The sequence below is a fragment of the Borostomias antarcticus genome, assembly GCF_949987555.1.
Source record: "Borostomias antarcticus genome assembly, chromosome: 4".
Classification (NCBI taxonomy): domain Eukaryota; kingdom Metazoa; phylum Chordata; class Actinopteri; order Stomiiformes; family Stomiidae; genus Borostomias; species Borostomias antarcticus.
The window spans coordinates 10,134,641-10,158,981 of record NC_140237.1 but is presented as its reverse complement, the minus strand read 5'-3'; the positions used below and the strand labels follow the sequence as shown (position 1 = coordinate 10,158,981).

At 47.4% G+C, this 24,341-nt stretch overlaps 2 protein-coding genes across 2 annotated transcripts in view; both read left to right on the top strand.

Annotated features, from left to right (window-relative positions):
• Nucleotides 1–7,223: 7,223 nt before the first annotated feature.
• Nucleotides 7,224–24,341, top strand: part of nedd4a (NEDD4 E3 ubiquitin protein ligase a) — a 42,430-nt gene continuing 25,312 nt past the window's right edge. The window contains exons 1-5 of the mRNA XM_084436953.1: nucleotides 7,224–7,444; nucleotides 8,217–8,290; nucleotides 9,890–9,968; nucleotides 10,136–10,174; nucleotides 17,180–17,233. Of these exons, the coding sequence (XP_084293079.1) occupies nucleotides 7,400–7,444; nucleotides 8,217–8,290; nucleotides 9,890–9,968; nucleotides 10,136–10,174; nucleotides 17,180–17,233 (291 nt within the window). The 5' untranslated portion in view covers nucleotides 7,224–7,399. The remainder of the gene's footprint in view (nucleotides 7,445–8,216; nucleotides 8,291–9,889; nucleotides 9,969–10,135; nucleotides 10,175–17,179; nucleotides 17,234–24,341) is intronic.
• On the top strand, nucleotides 21,503–22,897 carry LOC311308066 (E3 ubiquitin-protein ligase NEDD4-like; the record flags this gene model as incomplete). Its single annotated transcript, XM_084437005.1, has 1 exon — nucleotides 21,503–22,897. The coding sequence occupies one exon, from the start codon at nucleotides 21,503–21,505 to the stop codon at nucleotides 22,895–22,897; it is 1,395 nt and encodes a 464-aa protein (XP_084293131.1).

The window sequence follows — 24,341 nt, the reverse complement described above, 5'->3', positions numbered from 1 at the left end:
GAACCATTAAAAATGTCGATGAGGTCCCGGCCATTTGGACACACTGTGATCGATCCATTAGATAGTTTCTGAACCAAGAAACTGCATGCTCCGATAGGCCGATTTTGTGCAATGTATCAACCAGGATATTATGATCTACAGTGTCAAATGCCTTTGATAAATCTATAAATAAGGCTACACACACTTTCTTTAAGTCCAGTGCTTCCATGATGTCATTTAAGACCTTAAGGGCTGCAGAAACCGTGCTGTGCTTTTTTCTGAAGCCAGATTGGTGTCTCGATATTTTTTTTATTTTTTTTTTACTCTTCGTTCCCATAGGGAGGGAAAGTAATCTCATCGCCCCCTAGCGGTAGTGTTCCTAATGCTGAGAGCAGGGCTTAAATACGAAATTATTTTTCATCGGTTCGCTCTGAGCAGAGCCAGCATATTTAACGTTTCCATTCTCGTGTTCTGCCACCAACATAGCGTTCCTGAACCGCTTAAGAACGAAAAAATAACGTTCTGTTCACCGTTCCGGGGGTGTTAGCCTATTAAGACTCTACAGTATTTCTTGTAAGGTATAATCAACAAGTCTAGGGTTGTGGTGGCCTTAATGCCAACAATATTAGCCTTGGTGATGTGTGCTGTAGTGTAGCCTTGCTGATTATCTTACAAGAAATACGCAACATTAGTCCTATTCCCGTATGCCCTTAAACCCCTGATCCCCCCTATGGGAGTCGGATGTCGGACACTTAATCCACTACACTACAGAGGAACTTGAGAGTGCAGGATGTCATAGTGTATTTATTTTGGTGTGCTGGGACTACTGCCTCTTGTGGTGGCAACATAGAAATGCAGGTCAACAACGGAACGGAGTAAGGGATGGAGGGAATGACAACCCGACAAACGCTATCTATGGTGCGCTGGCTTACAGCCACGCACAAAAAGACGTGCATGCATAGTACATAAAGGACTCGCAATGCCCATTTCGCACAGGGCCTCGCATATCTCCCAGACGGCCCTGTCAGGAGGTGCAGTAAAGCAGCTGGCTGGGGATCGCAAGGTCCCCGGGTTCCATCCCAGCTTCCGGAGTGTGCCGAAGTGTACTTGAACAAGACACTGAACCCCAAAATCGCTCACGTGCGGCAAGGTGGTGCAGTACCTAGGACTTTGCATGTTCTCCCCGTGTTCGCAAGGGTTTCCACCATAAAAGAACTTGATATGAAAAACATGCAGAAGAACAGATCGCTAACGCTGTCCGTCCCTGGTGAAGATGGACAGGAGCGCTTGGATGACACCCAGGCGCATCCCCTGCACGCTGCTTACTATCTTCTCCCGGCTGCCCTTGGGGGAAGGACGACGGGATTGGTGAAGAACAGAGAAAAATTTCATTGGTGGACACTGTGTGTTAATATACAGAATAATATATGATACATACATAATATATAGAAAAATACATAAGGAATTGCCGCTTTTCATATATTGCAGTGTATTGGAAAATACAACCACTAGTTTCCTATATAGTATGTAAATGTATTGTTTGATATATAACATTATATTTTCCAATATATTGACACCCGCAGCACTGTCACACTCCCGGAGCTGCGAGGCACAGTGGTAGTACTGGCCTGCTTATTTCCCCAAAATGGAAATATTCTCTTGTCGCTGTTTCCTGTCCTCTTTCGAATTTCATGCTGTCTTTGACAAGTGACAAGTGGTTTGTCATTTAACCAATCACACTCGCCATTGCTGTCGTGTATCATCCACCAGGCCTCCTCAGTGAGTTCCTGGAGGAGCTTGATACATTACTCTCTACTGCAACATCCAGACTGAGAAATTGGAACCTCTTCTCTCTTTCCTCTCCTCCTTCAATCTTCACCTCTCCTACTACTTACAAAGCTCTTTACTAGACACTGCTCCACCCCTAACCTCTCTGTCCCTCCTCTCCATCTCTCTGACCCAGTAGGAGACCAGGGTTTAAGGCCCGGTGGGGATGACTTTATGCTATCATCAGTGTAACTGCTTTAGCCACTGACCGCTACATTAATGTTATGGAAGCTGCTGTTAGTAGTTGTGAGCTCATGAGCTAACTGGCTATCCCACTCTTATTGTGCTGGATTAGCATTGGAAACCTTGGAACTGATGTGTCCAGGCGACAAGACCTATCTTAATTTATCAGACATTATTTCATGTCATTTCAATTCAATTCACAGCTATTCCAGTGGCATGACTAGCTTCCGTCCTACCAGTCCTGAACAGAAACAAGACAGCCACGCACATAAGCCAGGCTCGACCTAGCCTAGTTGTTGCATAGTATTTGAATATGTTGAATAAAGTTTGTTTAGAGTGTCTTGATTGCGGCAAAAAATAAAAAGTTAAAATAAAATATAAAAATGTTTGTTTTGTCGTTGACACCCCCTTAGTAGCATACCCCCTTAATAGGGGCCCAGCCTACAGTATCTGAGACGCTCGTGAGCAGTAACCATTTGAAGTGCAGTGCTGCGGTTAGACTTGAGCTATAGCTGTAGTAGCGTAGTACCGCTATTCTGTGAATAAAATGTTGAAAAGCAAAAAATACAGGCGCACCGGAGCGTAAAGAGGAGAGGCACAGGAAAAATCTAGTGGCCTTGTGTGTTCCCCTGACACATTTCTTTTCCACTAACGTTACTCAACCCTCCAAGACTGCTGCTAGCATTAGCCAAGCCACCCGAAGCAAAGGATGTTAGCGAGGACGAGGAGAACGCGGCAGCTAGCAACTTACAGGCAGCTGTGGAAAATAATGCAGATTTGGATGAGATAAATGAAGAAGATGCAGATGATGAAAATGGGGCCCCCTATGAGGTCCCCGCCCCCTCTGCAATGAACCATTAGCTCCGCCCCCGCTCTGACCACTATTTCTCACTATTTCATGTCCTACTCCCTCTCCCATCCCTCTTCCCACGTGATCCCTCCCCCTACCTACATGGTTACTTCCTGTAGCTACCTCTGCTCGCTCTCTACTGACCTTTCCTCTTCTGTTACCTCTGTCCTCCCTGCCCCTGAATCCTTCTCTCTCCTACCCTCTGATACTGCTACTGATCTCCTCTCTATTCGTTCCTCTTTGGACAATTTGGACAGGGCCAACTCCACCTGCCCCATGGCTGTCAGACTCAGTGCGTAGGCTACTGATAGATGGAGCTTGAGAAGAGCTGAGTATAAATGGAGAAAAGGCTCCCAGAGGACCTTCTTGAAATTGCAATCTCTTCTTTCCACTTTCTCCTCCTTAGTGCTGCAGGTTAACAAAACAATTGTGCATTTTATGACTAAAGCATGACTTTCAGCATATGATCTATACACCCCAAGGATTAATTTCAGACGTAGAACCACTTCAGGAGGGACCTTTTACGGCTGTTGCAGCCATTTTCTAAAATGGTGGGCGCTTCAGTCTATTTTGACTGCAGGGGGCATATATAGTGGTGCTGTGGTGATACAAGCATGAAAATTGGGGTGAGCTGTCTCCATGGGTCACTTGACAAGAAGCCACTTGAAATTTCAAGATTTCGACCATTTTTAAAGATGGCTGCCACCTTAGTGGAGCGGCAGATAAGCTCATATGTAAGGTAGGCTATTGTGCATTTTATGACTAAAGCATGAAACCTTCTCCAGTGTTTCTATACACCATGTTTCTACACATCATGAAGTCTGTTTTCAGATGTGGAACCACTTCAAGACGAGGGACTTCTGGAACTTGTCAGAGGTCGAACACATTTGGGTCATCATCAACTCGTTTTTTCACTTTGTAGGCATAAATGCAATGGTGTGTTTTTAGTTTGACGGCCGCTGTACTGAAAAAGGAAGTTATGTCAATGTAGCGGTTACCACACGTATGATTTCAGTTGGGAGTCGAGGTTACTCATTGGCTCTACCCTTTCCCTATCTTTGAGGACATCTACTGCAACGTGTGAAAACATGACAACGTTTTCTCCGGGCATGAGCATCATATGTTGCACAACCACAAGTTGATCATAGATCAAAAAGGAGAGTTGTGGATCACACTGTCTTAAAATTGCTTAAAAGTGCTTTGTTAAGTGCAAACAGACTGACATTTTGACAGCAGTATAGGAAATATCAATTGTGTTTATGTTTATGCATGAACAAATAGGGGAAACATCCACCATACACAAACACAGAAACTCAATAAAGTGGACTAAACACAATGTGTGACTAAGCAGCGTTGTCATCTTGGCATCTTAATCCACCATACAATACAACCCACCACATCTTACCCACCATACAATAACATGAACAGTCTCCTGAGCAGAAGCAAAGGGCAGTACACTTGAGGGCAGTCTTTTTGCAAGTGCAGTGCGTTGTACACCCTTTTTTTCAGCCACAATGTATCAGCTCATAGCAGCTCTGTGAGGCTTCAGGAAGGGTGGTCCACAGTGGCTGCCATCTCATCCCTGCTTCTTTCACCCAGCCCCAATCAGAAGGGCTTGGCAGCTGAGGGTCAGGTTCTAAGGCTTTGCACCAGACATTGTCTTGATAGGTGGCCCGCTTAATATGTTGGTCTAAAGAAGCCTTTGTTGGTGGCATGTTCTCCACAGCTCTGGATTTCTGAGTGAAGAGCTGTTTTCTTGCCTCGTTCACCTGTGAATGAGTGAGAAGACAAAAAAATACATTGTAAAGTGCTTTGGGTGTTACGAAAGGTCCTATGTAAATGTAATGAATTACATGAATTATTATTACCTCTGTGGTTTCACTTGTCCTGTCGTACATCAGTACCAGAAAGCGCTCCAGCAGTGACTTGGACAGCTCACTCACATCAGCTTGCATCTGCAGGAGCTCATTGAAGCCTCGGTCACTTCAGGGAAAGACTTCCAGGTCTCCCATGCAGTTTTCTTTCCTCTTCCAGCAAATGCTGAGACTGTGTCACACCCTGGGGTGGGACGATTACAAAATATCATGTCACGATTATTGTGGCCAAAATAATTGCGATTAACAATATTATTGCGATAATAACAAAAAAATAATAACTTGAATTGTATCATAGAGTCAGACTGTAGCTTCTACTTTGAGTTTGAACTAGTCTGGTAAAAAAAAAAAACCTGAACACTGACACTTTTCTATCATCAAACACATACTGGCTGAATAAGACAAGACACTTCATTCATGATTATGAAATTAATCTTTGGGGTGTATAGATCATGGGCTGAAGGTTTCTTGCACAATACCTTCCATATATGAGCTTATCTGCAGCACTACCTCCCTGTCTGCTGATAAAGCTGCTTTCTCTTCCCTACTCCAACCCCCACCTCCTACTCCCAACTCCTCCCTTCCCCCTGACAATTTCAGCAACTTCTTTGACAAGAAAGTTAACAATATCACTTTCCCCCACCCGCTGGTTGACAAGCCATGCACCAACCTCGCCTCTCCGCTCCTCTCCATGTCCCACCTTACCCAACCTTGCTCCCCTCTCCCCTAACGAGGTCCTCAACCTTTTTACATCTAGCCGCCCACGACGTGCTCCCTAGACCCTGTCCCCTCCACCCCCCTGCAGTCTGTTGCGCCCAAACTCCTTCCCTTCCTAACCCACCTCATCAACACATCTCTTGTATCTGGATGCTTTCCCTCTGCTTTCAAGACTGCCAGAGTCACCCCCCCCCCCTCCTGAAGAAACCATCTCTTGACCCCTCTGACATCAAAAACTACAGAGCAGTTTCCCTTTTATCAAAAACACTTGAACGTGCTATCTTTAACCAACTATCTTCATATCTTCACCAGAACAACCTCCTGGACCCCCACCAGTCCAGGTTCAAGGCTGGCCACTCTTTACTTTAGTCCTGAGGATGTGATTAGTCCTGAGGATGTGATTAGTCCTGAGGATGTGATTAGTCCTGAGGATGTGATTAGTCCTGAGGATGTGATTAGTCCTGAGGATGTAATTAGTCCTGAGGATGTGATTAGTCCTGAGGATGTAATTAGTCCTGAGGATGTGATTAGTCCTGAGGATGTGATTAGTCCTGAGGATGTGATTAGTCCTGAGGATGTGATTAGTCCTGAGGATGTGATTAGTCCTGAGGATGTGTTTAGTCCTGAGGATGTTATTAGTCCTGAGGATGTGATTAGTCCTGAGGATGTGATTAGTCCTGAGGATGTAATTAGTCCTGAGGATGTGATTAGTCCTGAGGATGTTTAGTCCTGAGGATGTGATTAGTCCTGAGGATGTGATTAGTCCTAAGGGATGTGTTTAGTCCTGAGGATGTGATTAGTCCTGAGGATGTGATTAGTCCTGAGGATGTGATTAGTCCTGAGGATGTGTTTAGTCCTGAGGATGTGATTAGTCCTGAGGATGTGATTAGTCCTGAGGATGTGATTAGTCCTGAGGATGTGATTAGTCCTGTGACATGTGATTGGGGGTTGTATGGATGTGGTGATTTCAGTCAGGGATCTTTAAACAGATTGGTGCAGTTCAGGATCAGGCCGCAGTGCACATGGTGTTGCTCATACCATCTGTTCCCATGGGGACGGGTTTGAAACTTTTGCTGATGAGAGTTGGCAAGGAGAGGTACCGAGCAGGAGAATGTGCTGCTGACTTTAGCATTGTAACTCTTAGTTTCAAAGTAGCCTATCTATCTATCTATCTATCTATCTATCTATCTATCTATCTATCTATCTATCTGACAACTAGCCTCAGGCTCCCTCTACTGGTCAAAGTTTTACAATTACTGCTCTGTTTGTGTACATAGAATAGGCTACAGTAGGCTAGATGATTTGTCTTTGACGATTAATCATGATTTGAAAGTAGGCTATCCACATTAATAATGCATGTCCTTGCGGTTAATGCCTGTCTTCCCGACAGACACCTGAGCGAGAAGGTCATCTGACAGTTCGTGTATCAGGCAAACCTACTGACTAAGATGACAGCTAGGTCATTGACTTTTGTGTATTATCAATAACCTCAAAGCCACACATGAAATCACCTACACGACGGCCTGTGTGTGTAGGGATCACGCTCTTTGTAATTACCCCCCAGTGTGCCTTTGTAGATCATACTTTTCAAATGATATTATTCTTGTGTGCCACCAGATAGTTTCCTTGCCGCGGAGGACCAGCGGAGGACCGGTCAGCTGGGTCAGTTTGTCAGCTGTCAGATAAAACAATCGATACATCATCGAACCAGCTAACTACGTGAGCGGAGGCGTGGCAGGCGAGGGAGGGGGAGAGGAGAAAGATGATAACACTCCTCCACATATCTTGACCAACTGTACAGACAGCTGTTATTGTAGCTAGCAAACGCGGTGAGAGCTGAATAGGTGGACGATTACGAACAGCTTTGTCAGCCTGTCCATATCCATTACATTTGATCGATCTGGTGGCATCCGGCAGGAGAGAAGAGGATCCAGCTTCTCTTGCTCGCTAGTTAGCCAGCTTGCTAAGCATGGCCGCACTTACTCCCGAGGTCCGAGGACTTCCAACTGACGAGGTAGATGGGGGTATCAGTCTGTCTGAATTTGTTTTTAGCAAGTCGTACAATGTCAGCTTTTTACCGAGCTAAGTGTTAATGATGTCGAATGTTTGTGTCTGAATAGTAGTGAGAACGTTTGAGCCTGAATAGTTAGCCAGCTAGACCCATGTTGCTAGCTAGCTAGGTGTAAGAACTCGTTTTGAATGCCCGGGCAACTGTGTATCCACCGGGGGGGCGCCGGGTTTCACGCTCACGCTGGGAAATTGTGACTATGCTCTAAAAGTCTCAATAATATTAATCAATGTGAGAGTTGTTCACAACAGAAAGAGACGAATGACCGCAATCTGAATTGCATGGAATTGTTTGGGAATGTTACCTACTAGTTTGCGAGTCCCATCGGTCAGTTTGTAAATAATTGAAGTTGCCCCAGCCAAGTGACTAACGCAGCTCTCAGAGTTTAGAAAGGAGATGTGCACTATAGCCATTAAACTATTTGGGTTTGCGGACTATTCTATCTAGCTTGGTATAAAGTCATTTAGGCTTGAGTCATTGGAATTGTTGGGAATTATTAAAGTGGCACGAAAGTCCCATGTGCGATGTCTTTGACCAATAGTTATTGAAATGTAAAACATCCACGTGGGTAGGACAGGAAAATGACAAGGAAACAATTTTGTCAATCGTTTACAGTAAACCGCCGAAATGACGACGTGCTCCCCGTGAATCATAAACAGTGACGAAATGCGTGTCTAATGTTCTCGTGACTTTAATAAATCATGTGATGTCATTTCAGGAGGAATCAAGGATTCTCAGAGTGAAAGTCATAGCTGGAATTGGACTTGCCAAGAAAGATATCCTTGGGGCCAGGTCAGTCTTAAAATCAGATGTTTTGCTGCCTTATTCTGTAACCTACTGTATGTCATCTAACATATTTCATACTCTCTCTTACTTCTGATCATCATACTTTAAGCAAAATTACCCATACTAGGTGTGTTATTTTATTTTGTTACACTTTGTAACAATGTTTGAAAAATGCTATTGAAATAAGTGTATTATTATTATTATATTTATTATTATATGATGATGATGATGATACATAATATATATAAAATATAAGACCACAATTTAAAAAGTGTTATTCTGCTAGACCCTTCCACACCATCCCCTCCTTATCTAGGACACCTGAACTCATTTTGTTGTACACTGCAGGTCTGTAACCTCATATGCTGTTTCACTCAAAACACAGCCAAGAGTTCAAGAGCATTTGTAGAGTACTGCCCCAGGCTCAGATGTAGCTTTACCCTACTCACCAACACACACTGAGATTTAGTTGAAACTATAAACTTCACATTCATCTCAAGTGGTGTTGAGTTCCTCTGTGGTTGAGTCCTTATTTTGTAAACAAAGGGGACCTGGTGGCGTGTGTGTGTGTGTGCGTGCGCGTGTGTGTGTGTGTGTGCGCGTGTGTGCATGGCTGCATGCTCTGCTTACTGTTGGAAACATGAGCTATATTGTGTAGCCATGCCTCCTTATCAGATGGACTAACTTGTAGGTGCCAAATGCCTGTCAGTGAAGACTTGCTTACACGGTTAGCACCAGAGACACAGGTACATTCTGTTATTATCCGGGCACAAAGCCAGCTTGTTGCCGTTACCAACAGTCGTTCAAGCAGCTGTTTTGCCTGCAGAGCCTCCGTAGTGCCCTCTGAGTCCTCTCACTCCTCCTCAGTGTCATCTCTGTGAAGGCAGTCACCCACTTCAGCCTTTAGATGGCGCTACAGTCAGCGGTCTGTCTTTGTGCCACTCCTAAATGCCGAGGCTCCCTCCCCCTCAATCACTCAGCCTCATTTCCAGTCAGATGCAGCAACCCACGGCTGTTCCCAACTGTAGATCTCTGCACAACCAGTATGTTTTTTTTTCTTAATGTAACAATTCTTGGTTGTGGGATCAGGGGTCCATATTATATTTAAATGCTGTCCAATTAGGATTTGAATCATAGGAGTTATTTGCAAACCACGGCACAAACAAATCACATTATTTATATTCATTACCTCCACCCCAGCGACAGCGCAGAGCGAGAGGTAATGTTTTCGGTGGGGTGTGTTTGTTTGTCTTTTAGCAGGATTACGCAAAAAATACTGGACTGATTTTCATGAAACTCAGAGGAAGGGTGTAGCATGGTCCAACTTGGAGCCTATTAAATTTTGGAGCAGGTCTGAAACACGGGGAAGGTCCATGAGCGGTTTCTTGGTTTGTTTGTTTGTTTGTTAGCAAGATTACGCAAGAACTACCAAACCGATTTTCATTAAACTTGGTGGAGGGGTGTAGCATGGGCCAATTTAGAACCCATTTAATTTTGGCATGCACAGAGCCACGAAAAGCATTCATGCGTGGAGATCTGTGCTCTCTGAGCACCATCGGCAGTTTCTTAATGTTTTCCTCTTTTCTCTTTTTCTTTTTACTCCAGTGACCCTTACACCAAAATATCCCTCTATGACCCAGTCAATGGAGAACTGACCAGCCTGCAGACTAAAACGATCAAGAAGGTACATTACCCAGTATCTCTGAGGGACATGTTCTGTACAATGTCATAATCTGTGTATAGTGTAATAACATTTGTATGTAGACTATATTTATGTAGTAGGCTATTATGTATCTTATCTTGCTTCAACCCTAGATAGTAATCTAACACTTCTCTCTTTTGCCTTGGAAGACGTTGGACCCAAAGTGGAATGATGAATTCTATTTCAGAGTAAGTGATGGATACTATTAATAATGTACTGTGACATTTTTTAATTGTTTGTTGTTGTTGTTTCTTTCACCCAGGCAGTGGTTTACCTAGAGGACACTGAAGCCTAACCTTCAGTTGACCCTGCTTCATGTCTCTCTCTTCATCTCTGCTGCGTGACCTTAAATCTTTTGAGTTCTGAGTTATGTGTCCTTTATCAGTGTTTGGAGGTGGAATCTAGCCCAACCAGACTACAGCAGCTCCACATTCTAGCTGGGAGGTTACAGGTTCATGAAGAGCTAGCTAGAAGTCAGAAGGCAGACCTCGGTGTGTGTATCTGTTCATGTCTGTGTGTGCCATGATGGTTACGACTGTCTGTCTGAGCGTGTGGTGGTCGTAGGCTTTGTGTGAAAACCGCCGAGAAGGCCTGCATTGTGCGGGGGTATTGTTCTTGATCCCTGTGAGCCCCTCTGGGTCATGTGTGAGTATTGTTACTCCTGTCTCCTCATGTGTGAGTATTGTTACTCTGATCTCTCAACTCCTTGGCTGCGGTTGAGTCAACACTGTTTGGTTAAATGTTAATCATGCTGTGGTGTGAAGCAGTGCCTCGGTCAGTCGGCTCCTGTGAGCAGGGGGTGGCTCTGGTCGTGAGTGGTTGAATGCTGCTGTTAAGATGAGGGTTTGCCAAGGTCTGTGCTCTGTTTGTCTTACACTAACCTGGCAGGGAGATTGTGCTCGATTACGAAAGATTCACACCTCATCAAACATTGGATGGCTAAAAACATTATACAGCTAAATGTGAATAAAACAGAAATTCTTTTAGTAGGTCCCACGGCTTTGAGGCACCAGATTCTCTCTTTACCAACTCTCCTGTCGGTAAAACCTTGTGAACATGCAAAAAATTGATTGGTGTGATTTTGGATGCAGATCTTAACTTCCATAAGCACATACAGTATCCTATATCTCTAAAACTGCTTCTTAGATGTATATCTAAAGTTAGACGTTTCATGTCACAATTAGATTCTGAAAAATTGGTTCATGCATTTATTTCTAGTAGACTAGATTACTGTAATCCACGTTTTGCTCGACTGACAAATGTGTTAAACTCCATCTTATTCAGAAGGCTGTAGACAGAATATTAACGGAAAGCAAAAGGTTTGAACAAAATTCTAACTTCTCTTCACTGGCTCCCAGTACAACATAGAATTTATTTTAAAATACTTGTAATTGTTTTGAAGTCTATGAATGGCCTAGCGCCTTCCTTCATTGCTAACATGCTCACTGAATACACGCTGGTTAGGTCCCTAAATAGATGATCAAGTACAGGTCTCCTCAGTATCCTCAGTATACTCTGCTTCTGGTGCCTTCAGCCATTATGGGCCTACTGGCTGGATTCTCTAACACAGAAGCTAAGGTCTGCTACAAACATGTCTTCTTTTAAAAGCGGACTGTATATCTATTTTTTAAAGAATTTAGCTAGCTTTTCAGTATGTGGTTAACAGGTAAAACTTTATTTTAGAATCAGTATTATTATTATTCCTTTTTTATAAATAATACCCACATATATTCTCTTTTTACTGTTATTCCTTCTCTTTTTTTTTACTTTATATGATGGATGGAAGGATGGACTTTATTTCAGACTCGGGTCCATATAAAATGCATAAATACAATACAAATACAAGGACAACAACATAAATACATTATGTATAAATAAATTTCGAAACAACAGTAACTTGTAAACAGTACTAATTTCACCGAACATACAACAGCCATCCCTTCATGCTGTAAACCTCTAAGAAATTCATCCGAATCCGAATTTCGTGGAGGTTTACAGCGTGAAGGGATGGCTGTTGTATGTTCGGTGAAATTAGTACTGTTCGGTGAAATTAGTACTGTTTACAAGTTACTGTTGTTTCGAAATGCAGAGGCGAAAGGACCTATGGTGTTTACAGGACGGCTTCAGAGCTTGGTAAGCATAAACCATGTAATTCCTGAACTTGAAATCCACGTATATCATACTTTTTAGAGTTTTTCGATTGTGCCCATAGCTAGCAACGAGCCAGGGTGCGTGCGCCGATGTTATTTACACTGAACTCTGTACTGCACAAAACAGAAATATTTTAACCTGTACTAGTCAGATACATGCCAGGGAAGCCAGGAATGGGGCTAAACATGAAATTCAGTGTCCTTATCCTTTAATGTGCGGAGCCCTGTGCTCTGAGCACCCTCTCTAGTCTCATATATTTTTGTCATGTACTGTATGATCTTTGCCTATTCTTGAAGCAAATTGAGCCTGTATGAAATGTGCTACAGTATATAAAATAAACTTGACACCTAATCTTGTCCAGATGGGAGTAGTAAAATGAGACATCTAGCTTTAAAGGTTAACCTAGTTCGACTCCACTTGATAATTTCAGTTTAATGGAGCATTAGAATGGAGATGGACTGGAAAATTCTCAGAGGTTGGGTAATGTTAACATAGACCACCTCTTTATAATGATTATGTTGTTTTAAAGGTGGTTTTGAAAGCTTATTCTGGCTACCAGAAGATCATGTCCCAATGGAGACACATGATGATCAACCTTATCAAGACAGAGCAGAGAGAAGTAGTCAGATACTGAACCTGCATGGTGGTGGATCACACACTTGTCTCTGCCCATCTCCACTCTGGACCAGGGGACATTTCAGAGATGTTTTAATGTATCTTGTTATGGCTGATATGGCAGGATGCTTTTGTCTACATAGAAGCATATGCAATGGAGAAATCCACGGTGTTGGAGCCCCAAACCCTCCCTGTCTTCTCTCATGTCTAGAAGTCAAGGCAGGCCAGCATTGAACTTGACGGTGATTCGGCTCTCTTTCCAAATCTGAAATGAGAGATTCATCTCCATTATTTACTGCTCCTGGTGTCTCTTCAAGGCCTCTCTGAGTTAGGGACTTAAGACAAGCTACAGTAGTGTTCGGTATAGATTCAGAGATCAGTTCTGTAGTGCTGTTACTTCTGCTCTCTTGCATCTGTCATTAGAAGTGAAGATGCCTTTCAAATAACACAAGGTACTGTTTTGTGTGTATTAAAGCAGTTATTCAGAATTTTGGACATAGCTTCATTTACGACTTATCCATAATGTTGTTGATTATTGGAGAACATTTTCAGCTGATTTCCATGCAGTCGGGCGTTTGTGGCATGCTAATGCTGGCGCAATCAAACCGAAATGGCTAGCATTCTAAAAACTCACTTCTAAACACTCCAAACAAGTAAGGATTGCCAAATAATCTAAACTCCTCATCAAAGTCAGACATATCCCTTTCAAACTTGGCCATTGCAACTTGTTGTGTTGATAGTAACGTTAAATGTGTCCTATTATGACATTTTTCATCAGTTTAATATAAGTCTTTGGGGTCCCCAAAACATGTTGAGTATTTTTGCTGAAAATACCACTCAGAATAAGCGTTCTAGCATGCCTCTATACCCCTCTGTTGACCACGAGATCAGATTGAGAGGATTGAGTGCTTTTTCATATGCAAATGAGCTCAGCTAAGAACTGTCAGCAGGCTAGAGAACGAGGGCTGTTGACGGCGCTATGCTACCTCAAATATAGCTGGCTAGCCTGGACCATCCACACTCGATGCTAGGGATGCACCGATTGCAAAATTCTGGGCCGCTGCCGATGGCCGATGTTTATTTTATTTTATTTTTTATTCCCCCTTTTGTGCCAGGGAAACAAAGAAATGATGCCTGCTTTTCAAATGGCCCGTTAGATTTGATGTGTTAAAATCCTTGGCTGTAGTACCTCCTCTTGAAATGTCACTTGAACAAGTTTTACAAGTTGCATAGCGCATATCTTTGTCTGAGATGGTGAAATATCCCCATACGGCCAACATTTTTATTTCACTTTAATTTGAAAGCAAACTACACGTGCGTTTGCGGCGTTACGTCACAGATCTTCTCCGAATCTGCAGCTGGGTAGGCTACGTTTTGCAACAAAAAAAGACGTAATTGTTGTGACATAACATCGGCCACTACCATTGGTGAATGTCATTTTATTTGCCGATGGGCCGATGGCAGTCAACAAGGCCAACATCGGCCGATGCCGATGCATCGGTGCATTCCTACTCGATGCCACTGTGACAGATTTCATTGTCCTCTCTCCCTGACTAAACGATAGCGTTAGTGCCCATGTTATTCGCTAGCTAGACACCATCAGGCTATATGACACCATTTGAGTACAAACAATAAAAGCTAGATTCTGTAGGACGAGGGGAATCCAATGATATCCACTTCTTAACATTTGATCATTTTTAATGACCGCTCGATGAACTAGAAGTCTACCAATTTCATTCCACTAACGTTACTCTAACATAATGTATGATGAGACGAGCATCTGGGTTGAGGCAGAAGGGGAGTTTGTTCGTGTTAGCTAGCTAGCGTTAGTACTATATGCAAACAAACACACAGCATAATTACTTAAGATTCTGCATAATCTCCACGGACAGTTGGTATTGCTTGATCATTCAGAAAGAGTTTATCTGAAAATCCTGCATATACTGACCCAGGTTGGAAAAGCAATCGGGCAAAAAATGACTAGCACACACTGCCAGTGTTTTGCCAATTTCAGCGGGAAAGTTGCCATCAAAAATAAAATGTATCCACTCGGCTCTGCTGTCCTATGAGCTTGGGCGACGATCTGTGCTGCTTAGTACATCCATGAACAGAGCATTGTCCGTGCGGAAACGTTATGCTACATAGCAAGCGGGGTCCCCGAACGTGACGTAGAGTGACACAGGAAATTTGAATGGCTTGCAGGGACTGACTTTTTTTCTAATGTTTTCATTTCGGCTGACCACAACAAAATCACTGGGTTGTTTCAGTTCCTACTTTGTGTGTTAGTAGGCCCATCAGAGACTCAAATGTACATTCAAAACAATGAAAAAGTTAGTTTGGCAAACATGGACCCCTTTAAGAGAATAGTCCACTCTTCTGTTACTTGGATGTTGTGAAGACAATAGTGTTGGCTAGCTACGTATCGCTCAGCCTCCCTGTTTAAAGAGAGAGCCATATTAATGGGTCCAAACAAACGAATGAGCCCCTGACAGACTGTCCTCATATTTGATTTCATTTGGATGCCCTGTGGAGTGTTTACTGTAAGTGAGTTTTCTTTGAATGCTAGCCGTTTCTACTGCATTGCACTAGCATTAGCATGCCACTAAGTGCTTAAGAGGGAGGATTGTTGTAGTACTCCTTGAAGAGATGAGTTTTGAGCCTGCAACGGAAGATGGAGAGCAACTCTGCTGTCCTGATGTCAGTGGGCAGTTCGTTCCACCACTGCGAGGCCAGGACAGAGAAGAGCCGTGACCGTGTTGATCGACCGCAGGGGCCTCGGAATGACGGGGCAACCAGTCGCCCCGAGGTAGCAGAGCGTAGTGACGTAGCCACGCACAAAAACAGTGCAAATACAGAATACCAAAAAATAGTGCAAACAAAATACAGTGCAAACAAATTATGGTTGTAAAAAAATTACAATTGATAAGGTGGTTGAATCTGGTCCTGGTCTACAGGAGTGCTTGCTATTGGGCATTGCTTGTCTGTGTGACAGTCAATAATGGGTTCACTTAGCAGGTCGATCATTTGGACAGAAACACGTTCTTCCGTTCTGCGGTCAAGGGGAAGGCCGAGGGGCGGAGGATCCTGTTACGATGGACATCCCCTGGAGGGAGAGGTCCCCCTAAGCCACCAAACGACTCCTCCCAGCCATGTCAGCTGACTTGCTGATGTCATGGCGCAGTGTCTATTGCCAAACGATCGAAGAGAACCCACCCCAGTAAGAAGGAGATGTCTTTAAGAGAGGGATGCTCAGACTGCTCTAGGGCCTGGGTGGGTTCTGTCTTCCTCATAGTCAAACATGGCAGGAGGGGATGGGTCTGCTGTTTAGGTTAGAAAGATGCTATCAAAGCAGCATCATGATCTCAATGACAGTAATGACACTACTATTCTGCAGATCTTGATCCCAAATACTGAAATACTTTCTGTGCATGATGGTTCTTGTCTGGCACAATGGAACCAATGGGCTGTTCCTCCCAAATCTGCATACCCCACCCACCTGACACTCCAGACTCAAGCAGACGCATCTGCGATTGATAAGCGATTGAAGTATTTCCAAAAGCATTTTGACACAGGTATTCAGTTCAGGCAGTGAAGAAGGAAATACTATTGTCGACCATGTAATAATCTGGGACTTGCTAGCCTTTGTGTGGAGAAAACCAAACTTGGTTTGTGTGGTATGTTTCTACTGTACAGTCAGACATGAAAGTAGGTTAAGTATCCCACCATGTCAGACAACCAGAATACAACAGAGCTATCTTTGCTTGTGAGTGTAGCTGGATTTCAGGTGCAGGGGAGGACATGAGTCACTGTCCATTTGTGGGCCTGGACTGGAGCCTGCAGCGCGGAGCGGTGGGACTCCCTCCAAATAGAAGCCAGGAGCTGGACGCTGGCCTGAGTTTATCCAGCACAGACGCCTCTCATGTTTTTAGACACTTCAAGTCACAGGCGCTAGCAAGCAGCACCGGCTAAAATCGGGTCATGACTCAACGCTCAGACACAGGCCTTATTTACTGTACAGGGCCGGCAGCTTGATATGTTTTCATCAGTACAAATATCTGTTCTGGTTCGTCTCAGCTGATTTAAACGAGGGTGAATACAGAGAGCTGCCTGTGGAGTCCAGCACCAGCTGACTGCCGTCTCTGGTCCTGTTTACCTGGATGTAGCCTAGTCTGAGTCACTGGAATCACTGTTTATATTACAATGAAAAGTGTCGTATCAGCATATTCAAAAGAAAAACGTATTACTAATCTGGAATTATCTGGAAATTCAATTCAAGCCTACCTTTCAAGCAAATAGACATGAAGCTTAACCAATAACCTGTTAGTCGTCTCAGAAAGTGAATGAGGAAACATGGCCTTGCGTCAGAGGTGCGGGGTTTGCTCTGACGAACGGGCTCGTTGATTGACGTGTTCCTTCCTCTGTTTCAGGTCCATCCCAGGAAGCATCGCCTGCTGCTGGAGGTGTTTGATGAGAACCGCCTGGTAGGCCCGACCATTCACATACTGTAGCTGTGGTTGTGAAACTGCTGCCAGTCACAGATTAATCACTTTTATGTTCTGCATGTGTTCATCGGACGGCGTTCAGTCCCGTCCCCCCCCTGACAATCCAGCCATTCACCCCCCCAGTCCTGTCACAACAACCAGCCAAGAGTGGCCTAATACCATTGCTTCTGAGTGGTTGGAATTTTATTTGACATTCATACATTGCACCTTGTATGATTGATGTTAGCACCCAACATACCCTGGTATTTACAGGGCCCAGATGGACTGGTGGAACTCTTGTTTGCACTGTTGGCTTGATTATAACGGGACTTGTAGCGCGCTGCAGTGATGACTGGTGCATGTAATGGGCTCATTACATTGAGGCCGGGTGAAGCAGGGACTTGAACGCCAGTCCTGTGCTGCTGTTTGGTGTCATGAATAGACCGGTTTAGCTTTTTATTTCAACTTGTCTCTATAAAACTGCAGTAGTGGAAAAGGCATCATACCCTCGGGGGCCATTAGAAGTGAGAGCTGGACTAACTGGATTCGTGCACATGAAACTCACTGAAATGTGACCAAGCAAGGATTTATTTTCTTAAGTTGTGATATGCCAGGGGCCACATTGCTAAAAAGCCATAAAGGTTGAATAAACTTCAGGCATGAATGGTGCTTAGAGAAGCTAGATGGCCCTGGTAGAAAGGTTTCATGACCCGTTAAGATATAGAGAATGGGTAGAAAGATGGCCTTATGAAATATGGAGATTAGATAGAAAGCTGACCTAGGTTTACAACCGTGGCGCCGGTTCAAGGGTCACTAGGGGATGGACTGAACCGGACTCTGCTACTGTAGTATGTGTAGGACTACTTCTGTTACTGTCATTATAAATAGCCCGCCATCATAACCACCATCATCCTGAAGGCAGGGAGGAGTGTGCGATGGAGGACAGGTTGAAGCAGGATGCTGTATCAGAGCAGCTGCTAGCGCAGATCTCGGGGGAAGGGGGTCACCTGACGACTTGGGTCTAGCCAATCAGGGCTCAGCTCAGCCCAGCCCATCGGTGACTAGAGTGACAGCAACACCGCTGTCTCCGAAACCCGACACCAAGGATTGTCTCACGTTGAATTCCTGAGACCCTGATTAAGCCTATTCCTTAACCGAGGGGCGGTGTAGTCCATTAAAAAGCATTGCAACGGAACACGGATTAGGAGTCTTGATTCACAGTAGGCCTACGCGCATACGGCAGGTCTCACAGCAGGTCCAGCACTTCAGCCCACGTGTGTGTTTGTGCTCTGCATAATAGGACATAGCCAGTCCAGGGGGCCGGCCTTAGCTAGTCAGGGGTCCGTGAGGTTTCCTGTCAGCGGGGGTGTGACGTAGGAAAGGGGGTCCGTGAGGTTTCCTGTCAGCGGGGGTGTGACGTAGGAAAGGGGGTCACTGAGGTTTCCTGTCAGCGGGGGTGTGACGTAGGAAAGGGGCTCCCTGAGGTTTCCTGTCAGCCGGGGTGTGACGTAGGAAAGGGGGTCCCTGAGGTTTCCTGTCAGCGGGGGTGTGACGTAGGAAAGGGGGTCCCTGAGGTTTCCTGTCAGCGGGGGTGTGACGTAGGAAAGGGGGTCACTGAGGTTTCCTGTCAGCGGGGGTGTGACGTAGGAAAGGGGGTCACTGAGGTTTCCTGTCAGCGGGGGTGTGACGTAGGAAAGGGGGTCCCTGAGGTTTCCTGTCAGCGGGGGTGTGACGTAGGAAAGGGGGTCACTGAGGTTTCCTGTCAGCGGGGGTGTGACGTAGGAAAGGGGGTCCCTGAGGTTTCCTGTCAGCGGGGGTGTGACGTAGGAAAGGGGGTCCCTGAGGTTTCCTGTCAGCGGGGGTGTGACGTAGGAAAGGGGCTCCCTGAGGTTTCCTGTCAGCCGGGGTGTGACGTAGGAAAGGGGGTCCCTGAGGTTTCCTGTCAGCGGGGGTGTGACGTAGGAAAGGGGCTCCCTGAGGTTTCCTGTCAGCCGGGGTGTGACGTAGGAAAGGGGGTCCCTGAGGTTTCCTGTCAGCGGGGGTGTGACGTAGGAAAGGGGGTCCCTGAGGTTTCCTGTCAGCGGGGGTGTGACGTAGGAAAGGGGGTCACTGAGGTTTCCTGTCAGCGGGGGTGTGACGTAGGAAAGGGGGTCACTGAGGTTTCCTGTCAGCGGGGGTGTGACGTAGGAAAGGGGGTCCCTGAGGTTTCCTGTCAGCGGGGGTGTGACGTAGGAAAGGGGGTCCCTGAGGTTTCCTGTCAGCGGGGGTGTGACGTAGGAAAGGGGGTCACTGAGGTTTCCTGTCAGCGGGGGTGTGACGTAGGAAAGGGGGTCCCTGAGGTTTCCTGTCAGCGGGGGTGTGACGTAGGAAAGGGGGTCCCTGAGGTTTCCTGTCAGCGGGGGTGTGACGTAGGAAAGGGGGTCACTGAGGTTTCCTGTCAGCGGGGGTGTGACGTAGGAAAGGGGGTCCCTGAGGTTTCCTGTCAGCGGGGGTGTGACGTAGGAAAGGGGGTCACTGAGGTTTCCTGTCAGCGGGGGTGTGACGTAGGAAAGGGGGTCACAGGTTTCCTGTCAGCAGGGGTGTGACGTAGGAAAGGGGGTCACTGCGTCAGAGAGTCTCCGTCGGTGAGTCACATCCTCCTCCCGGCTCGCTGTTTCATGCCGTGATGGTATGGCGCTGACCCGCGCGCCGGTCAGGCTGACGGTCAGACCCCAGAATAGCCCTGAACCCGCACAATAGGCTGGGGTTGGGCTTCAGACCGGGCTGTTACTGTACCCCGGGGGTCAGCTGATGAAGGATATACAGTAGCTATACTAGGGATGTAATGATAACCGGTATAATGATAAACCGTGATGAAATTCGATAACATTTATTGTGATAAAATGATCATTATAACCGTTTGATTTCTGCTCTTTGAAAAACTCACTGTTAATACTGTCCAGCATTAACCGAAGTTAGCAACACTCTCCAAGATGCATTATTTTAATGTTAATGCAAAAAAAAAAGTGCATAGCGCGATATATGTTCAATATAAAACTTGGTGAATTAATTTCAGTGTGTGTATCAGTAGTTTTAGACAGTTTTCAGCACATTTTACGATACGCGATAATACTGGTAACCGTGATCATTTCGGTCACTATTATTGTGATATGAAATTTTCACACCGTTACATCTCTAAGCTGTACTTATGTACATCACTTATACACACATGAAATAGGCAGGACGACTAGGAATATTTGTTTTCCTATGCACAGTGGCAGTGCGGGATCTTTACTACAATTATCTGCCTCCTCTTGTTCTGTCACAACCAGAGTCTTCGGCCCTCATGGCTTCATCTGTTCCCCGGAGGGCTGCTGTGAAGCTCAACCACGCCGTTTAAGAGCTTGCTTTTCGCTAATAACTACCAGTAGCTTCGCTGCATATTTCCACAGGCTGTGGTGGATTCCCAGTATGAACGCCGTTAGGACACCCAACCCTCAGTTTGATATAGAATTATGCCGAAACCCATTCCCCTTGATTTCCTGTAACTCTACACCAGCTGGTACACATATTTGTGGGGGCACACGGGGCAGGCAGGAGGAACGTTAGACGCCTGGCTGCCTGTTGGCAGTCGCGCCACAGTCTTGTGAGCGTTCGGAGAGGCAGCAGCAGCTCCCAGAGCTTCAAGACCGCTCGGCGCTTTCTTTGAGAGAGGGAGAGAGGGAGGGAGGGAGAGGGGCGAGCGAGAGCGGGGGTTTTTGGACGAGGCAGGCAGGGGCGTGTTGGACACAGTTTGCTTAGACGGCAGGAGGCACAGTTGTGGCGAGGAGGGGACTTAGGTTGAGGCTGAGGCTGTAGAGCAGGTCTCTCTGTGACCGGGTGGATCTCTCTGTGACCGGGTGGATCTCTCTCTGTGACCGGGTGGATCTCTCTCTGTGACCGGGTGGATCTCTCTGTGACCGGGTGGGTCTCTCTCTGTGACCGGGTGGGTCTCTCTCTGTGACCAGGCAAGCAGAGTCAAGAGACGGACAGCCAGGGCCGCCTGAGGCTTGGGCGTCGTTGCGCTTGGGTCTCGCCTCCCCCAGACTGCGCCTGACCTCTCATGACTAACGGCCTTAAAGCGGCCCCCCGACCCCCAGGAACTCAGCCGGTCAGCGCAGCTGTTTCGGCCATGCGCGGCCGCTAACGACCGCGGAGCGGAACCCGGAGCGCTCGTCCCCGCCGGCCCCGGACCTGCCATGCGGCGCTGGCCTCGGCGGCCGGACCTCAGGGACTAGAGCGTGAGAACGGATGGCCCACCGGCTGCGCGTGCGTTTCGCGTCGAGGAGAAGCAACACGGACCCTCTTTCGGAGAGCCTGAGCGGCCATGGCGAGGAGGGCGTGGAGGCGACCGGGGGCCCCGCCCACGGCCCCGCCCACAGCGCCCTCCACATGACGGTGACCCCCGGGCAGCTGGCCCCGCTGTCGCCCGAGTACGGCAGCCTGCAGCGCTTCTCCTCCGTGTTCATCCCCCAGGTGAACGCGGCGGCCGGCAGCAAGAAGAGCACCCTGCAGATCTCCCTGCAGCCCTGCTGGAAGCCCGACGGCGAGCCGGAAGCGGCGGGGCCCGAGGACGGGGAGGCGGGGGGCGGCGGTGGCGGCGGAGGCGAGGGGGGGAGCGCGGGCAGCGGCTCCGACGGGGGCTCGTGCGGCAGCAGCACGGCCAGCGACGTGGGCTACTGCAGCAGCAGCAGCATCTTCGAACCCGAGGTCCCGGAGCAGCGGCGGGCGGCGCCGGAGGGGACCCTCCCCCGGAGGAAGGCCCGGGTCCCCCTCCGGCGCTGCTCCTCCCTGGTCATCTTCCCCCGGAGCCCCTGCAACACGCCGCCCGCCTCCCCGGTCAGCCCCCCGGTCAGGGGCTGCTACCAGACCTCCCACCAGCTCCAGTTGACCGCCAGCGAGCCATCGCAGGACGACGACGCCGCCGTCAGCAAGGGATCCATCGCCACGGCGCTCAACGGCCTCCGTCTCTCCAAAAGCGGCGGCCCGTCGACGGAGTTCCGGGACGCCAGGCCCATGGTGCATTTCAGCGTCCCTTTACTGGATAAGCAGAGAGACGAGGCGGAGGACGGCGAGCCTCCCGAGCGGCCGGCGGCGTGCGACCGGCCGGGTCACCGCTCCAGCGTGCTGTTGCACTTCGCCCACCAGAGACCCGCGGGGATCTCTGGGAAAGGACTCGCCGCCCGGGCTACGGTCAGCGTGGAGCGCCCGGACGCCCAGCCGGACGACGACGACGGCGGCGGCGGCGCCCGACACGTCCGGCTGTTCCGCAGCACGTCCGCCTGCCTGCCGTCCTCCGCCAAGCTGTCGGAGAGGACTCCCCACGCCGCCGGCCAGGAAACGGCCGAGGGTAGCCGCTGTCACCACGCCCTCCAGAGAAGCTTCTCCCTGGAAGTCCCCTACCCCAACACCGGCATCTCATGTCACGTTTCCAACCCCATGCTGGCCAGCGCCAAGGCCGGCACGCCACATGTGCACATTCACGTGTCTCACAACTTCGGGGCGAGGCTCGCTAGCTCGTCCCGGGACGGAAACGCCGACCCTGGCCAGGACGGCGCCCTAAAGACCCCTGGATGGAGCGCCGCGGTGAGTGTTGCTCCACCTCCACAGGGTAGACACCCAGGAACGGAAGAGAAGATTAGATAAACGAGGGGGTGCATTTGTTCACTTGGCATGAAACCGATGGCGTCGGCCGTCTAAACGGGGCTCGTCTACAGCACCGGGGCCGTCTTTGTTGTGAAACCGCAGCTCATGAAACGGGGCTTCGCTCTGAAATCCGTGGTCTCGGAAGGAAAACGCTGTGAGATGAAAGCGAGCGGGGGTTCTGGGAAGCGGTGGAGAAATACGGGGTACAGCAGAAGGGACAGTAGAAGGGACAGTAGAAGGGACAGTAGAAGGGACAGTAGAAAGGACAGTAGAAGGGACAGTAGAAAGGACAGTAGAAGGGACAGTAGAAGGGACAGTAGAAGGGACAGTAGAAGGTACAGTAGAAAGGACAGTAGAAAGGACAGTAGAAGGGACAGTAGAAAGGACAGTAGAAGGGACAGTAGTAGGGACAGTAGAAGGGACAGTAGAAGGGACAGTAGAAGGGACAGTAGAAGGGACAGTAGAAAGGACAGTAGTAGGGACAGTAGAAGGGACAGTAGAAGGGACAGATGAAGGGACAGATGAAGGGACAGTAGAAGGGACAGTAGAAAGGACAGTAGAAGGGACAGTAGAAGGGACAGTAGTAGGGACAGTAGAAGGGACAGTAGAAGGGACAGTAGAAGGGACAGTAGAAGGGACATGTTGGCTCGCCGTGTTGTCCGGAGTCCATTATGTAAAACGATCAGTGGTTGCCACATAGCAATTTCACTGTTTGAAGCTCTAAACCTGCCCCCTTCACGGGTGTAAACATGACAGTGATAAGAGGACCGTGTTTTATAACCCTCAGTCATCTCTGTGTCCTCCATACAAACATGAGAATAATGCTGTTCTCTAGACATACAGAGACATAGATAGGATAATGATCACTAGACATGCAGAGACGTGGATATGATGATGCTGTTCTCTAGACATACAGAGACATAGATAGGATAATGATCACTAGACATACAGAGATGTGGATATGATGATGCTGTTCTCTAGACATACAGAGACGTGGATATGATGATGCTGTTCTCTAGACATAGAGAGACGTGGATATGATGATGCTGTTCTCTAGACATACAGAGATGTGGATATGATGATGCTGTTCTCTAGACATACAGAGACGTGGATATGATGATGCTGTTCTCTAGACATACAGAGACGTGGATATGATGATGCTGTTCTCTAGACATACAGAGATGTGGATATGATGATGCTGTTCTCTAGACATACAGAGACGTGGATATGATGCTGTTCTCTAGACATACAGAGACGGGGATATGATGATGCTGTTCTCTAGACATACAGAGACGTGGATATGATGCTGTTGTCCTCCATAGCTGGATGTGTTGCCTGCATGCATGTACTGCTCAGTGCTGCGCTGCAGGCCGATAGCTGCTAGCTCTGTTTATCCCCAACCTCTCCCTGTTGCACAAGCAAGCAGAGGGGATGTTCAGTAACC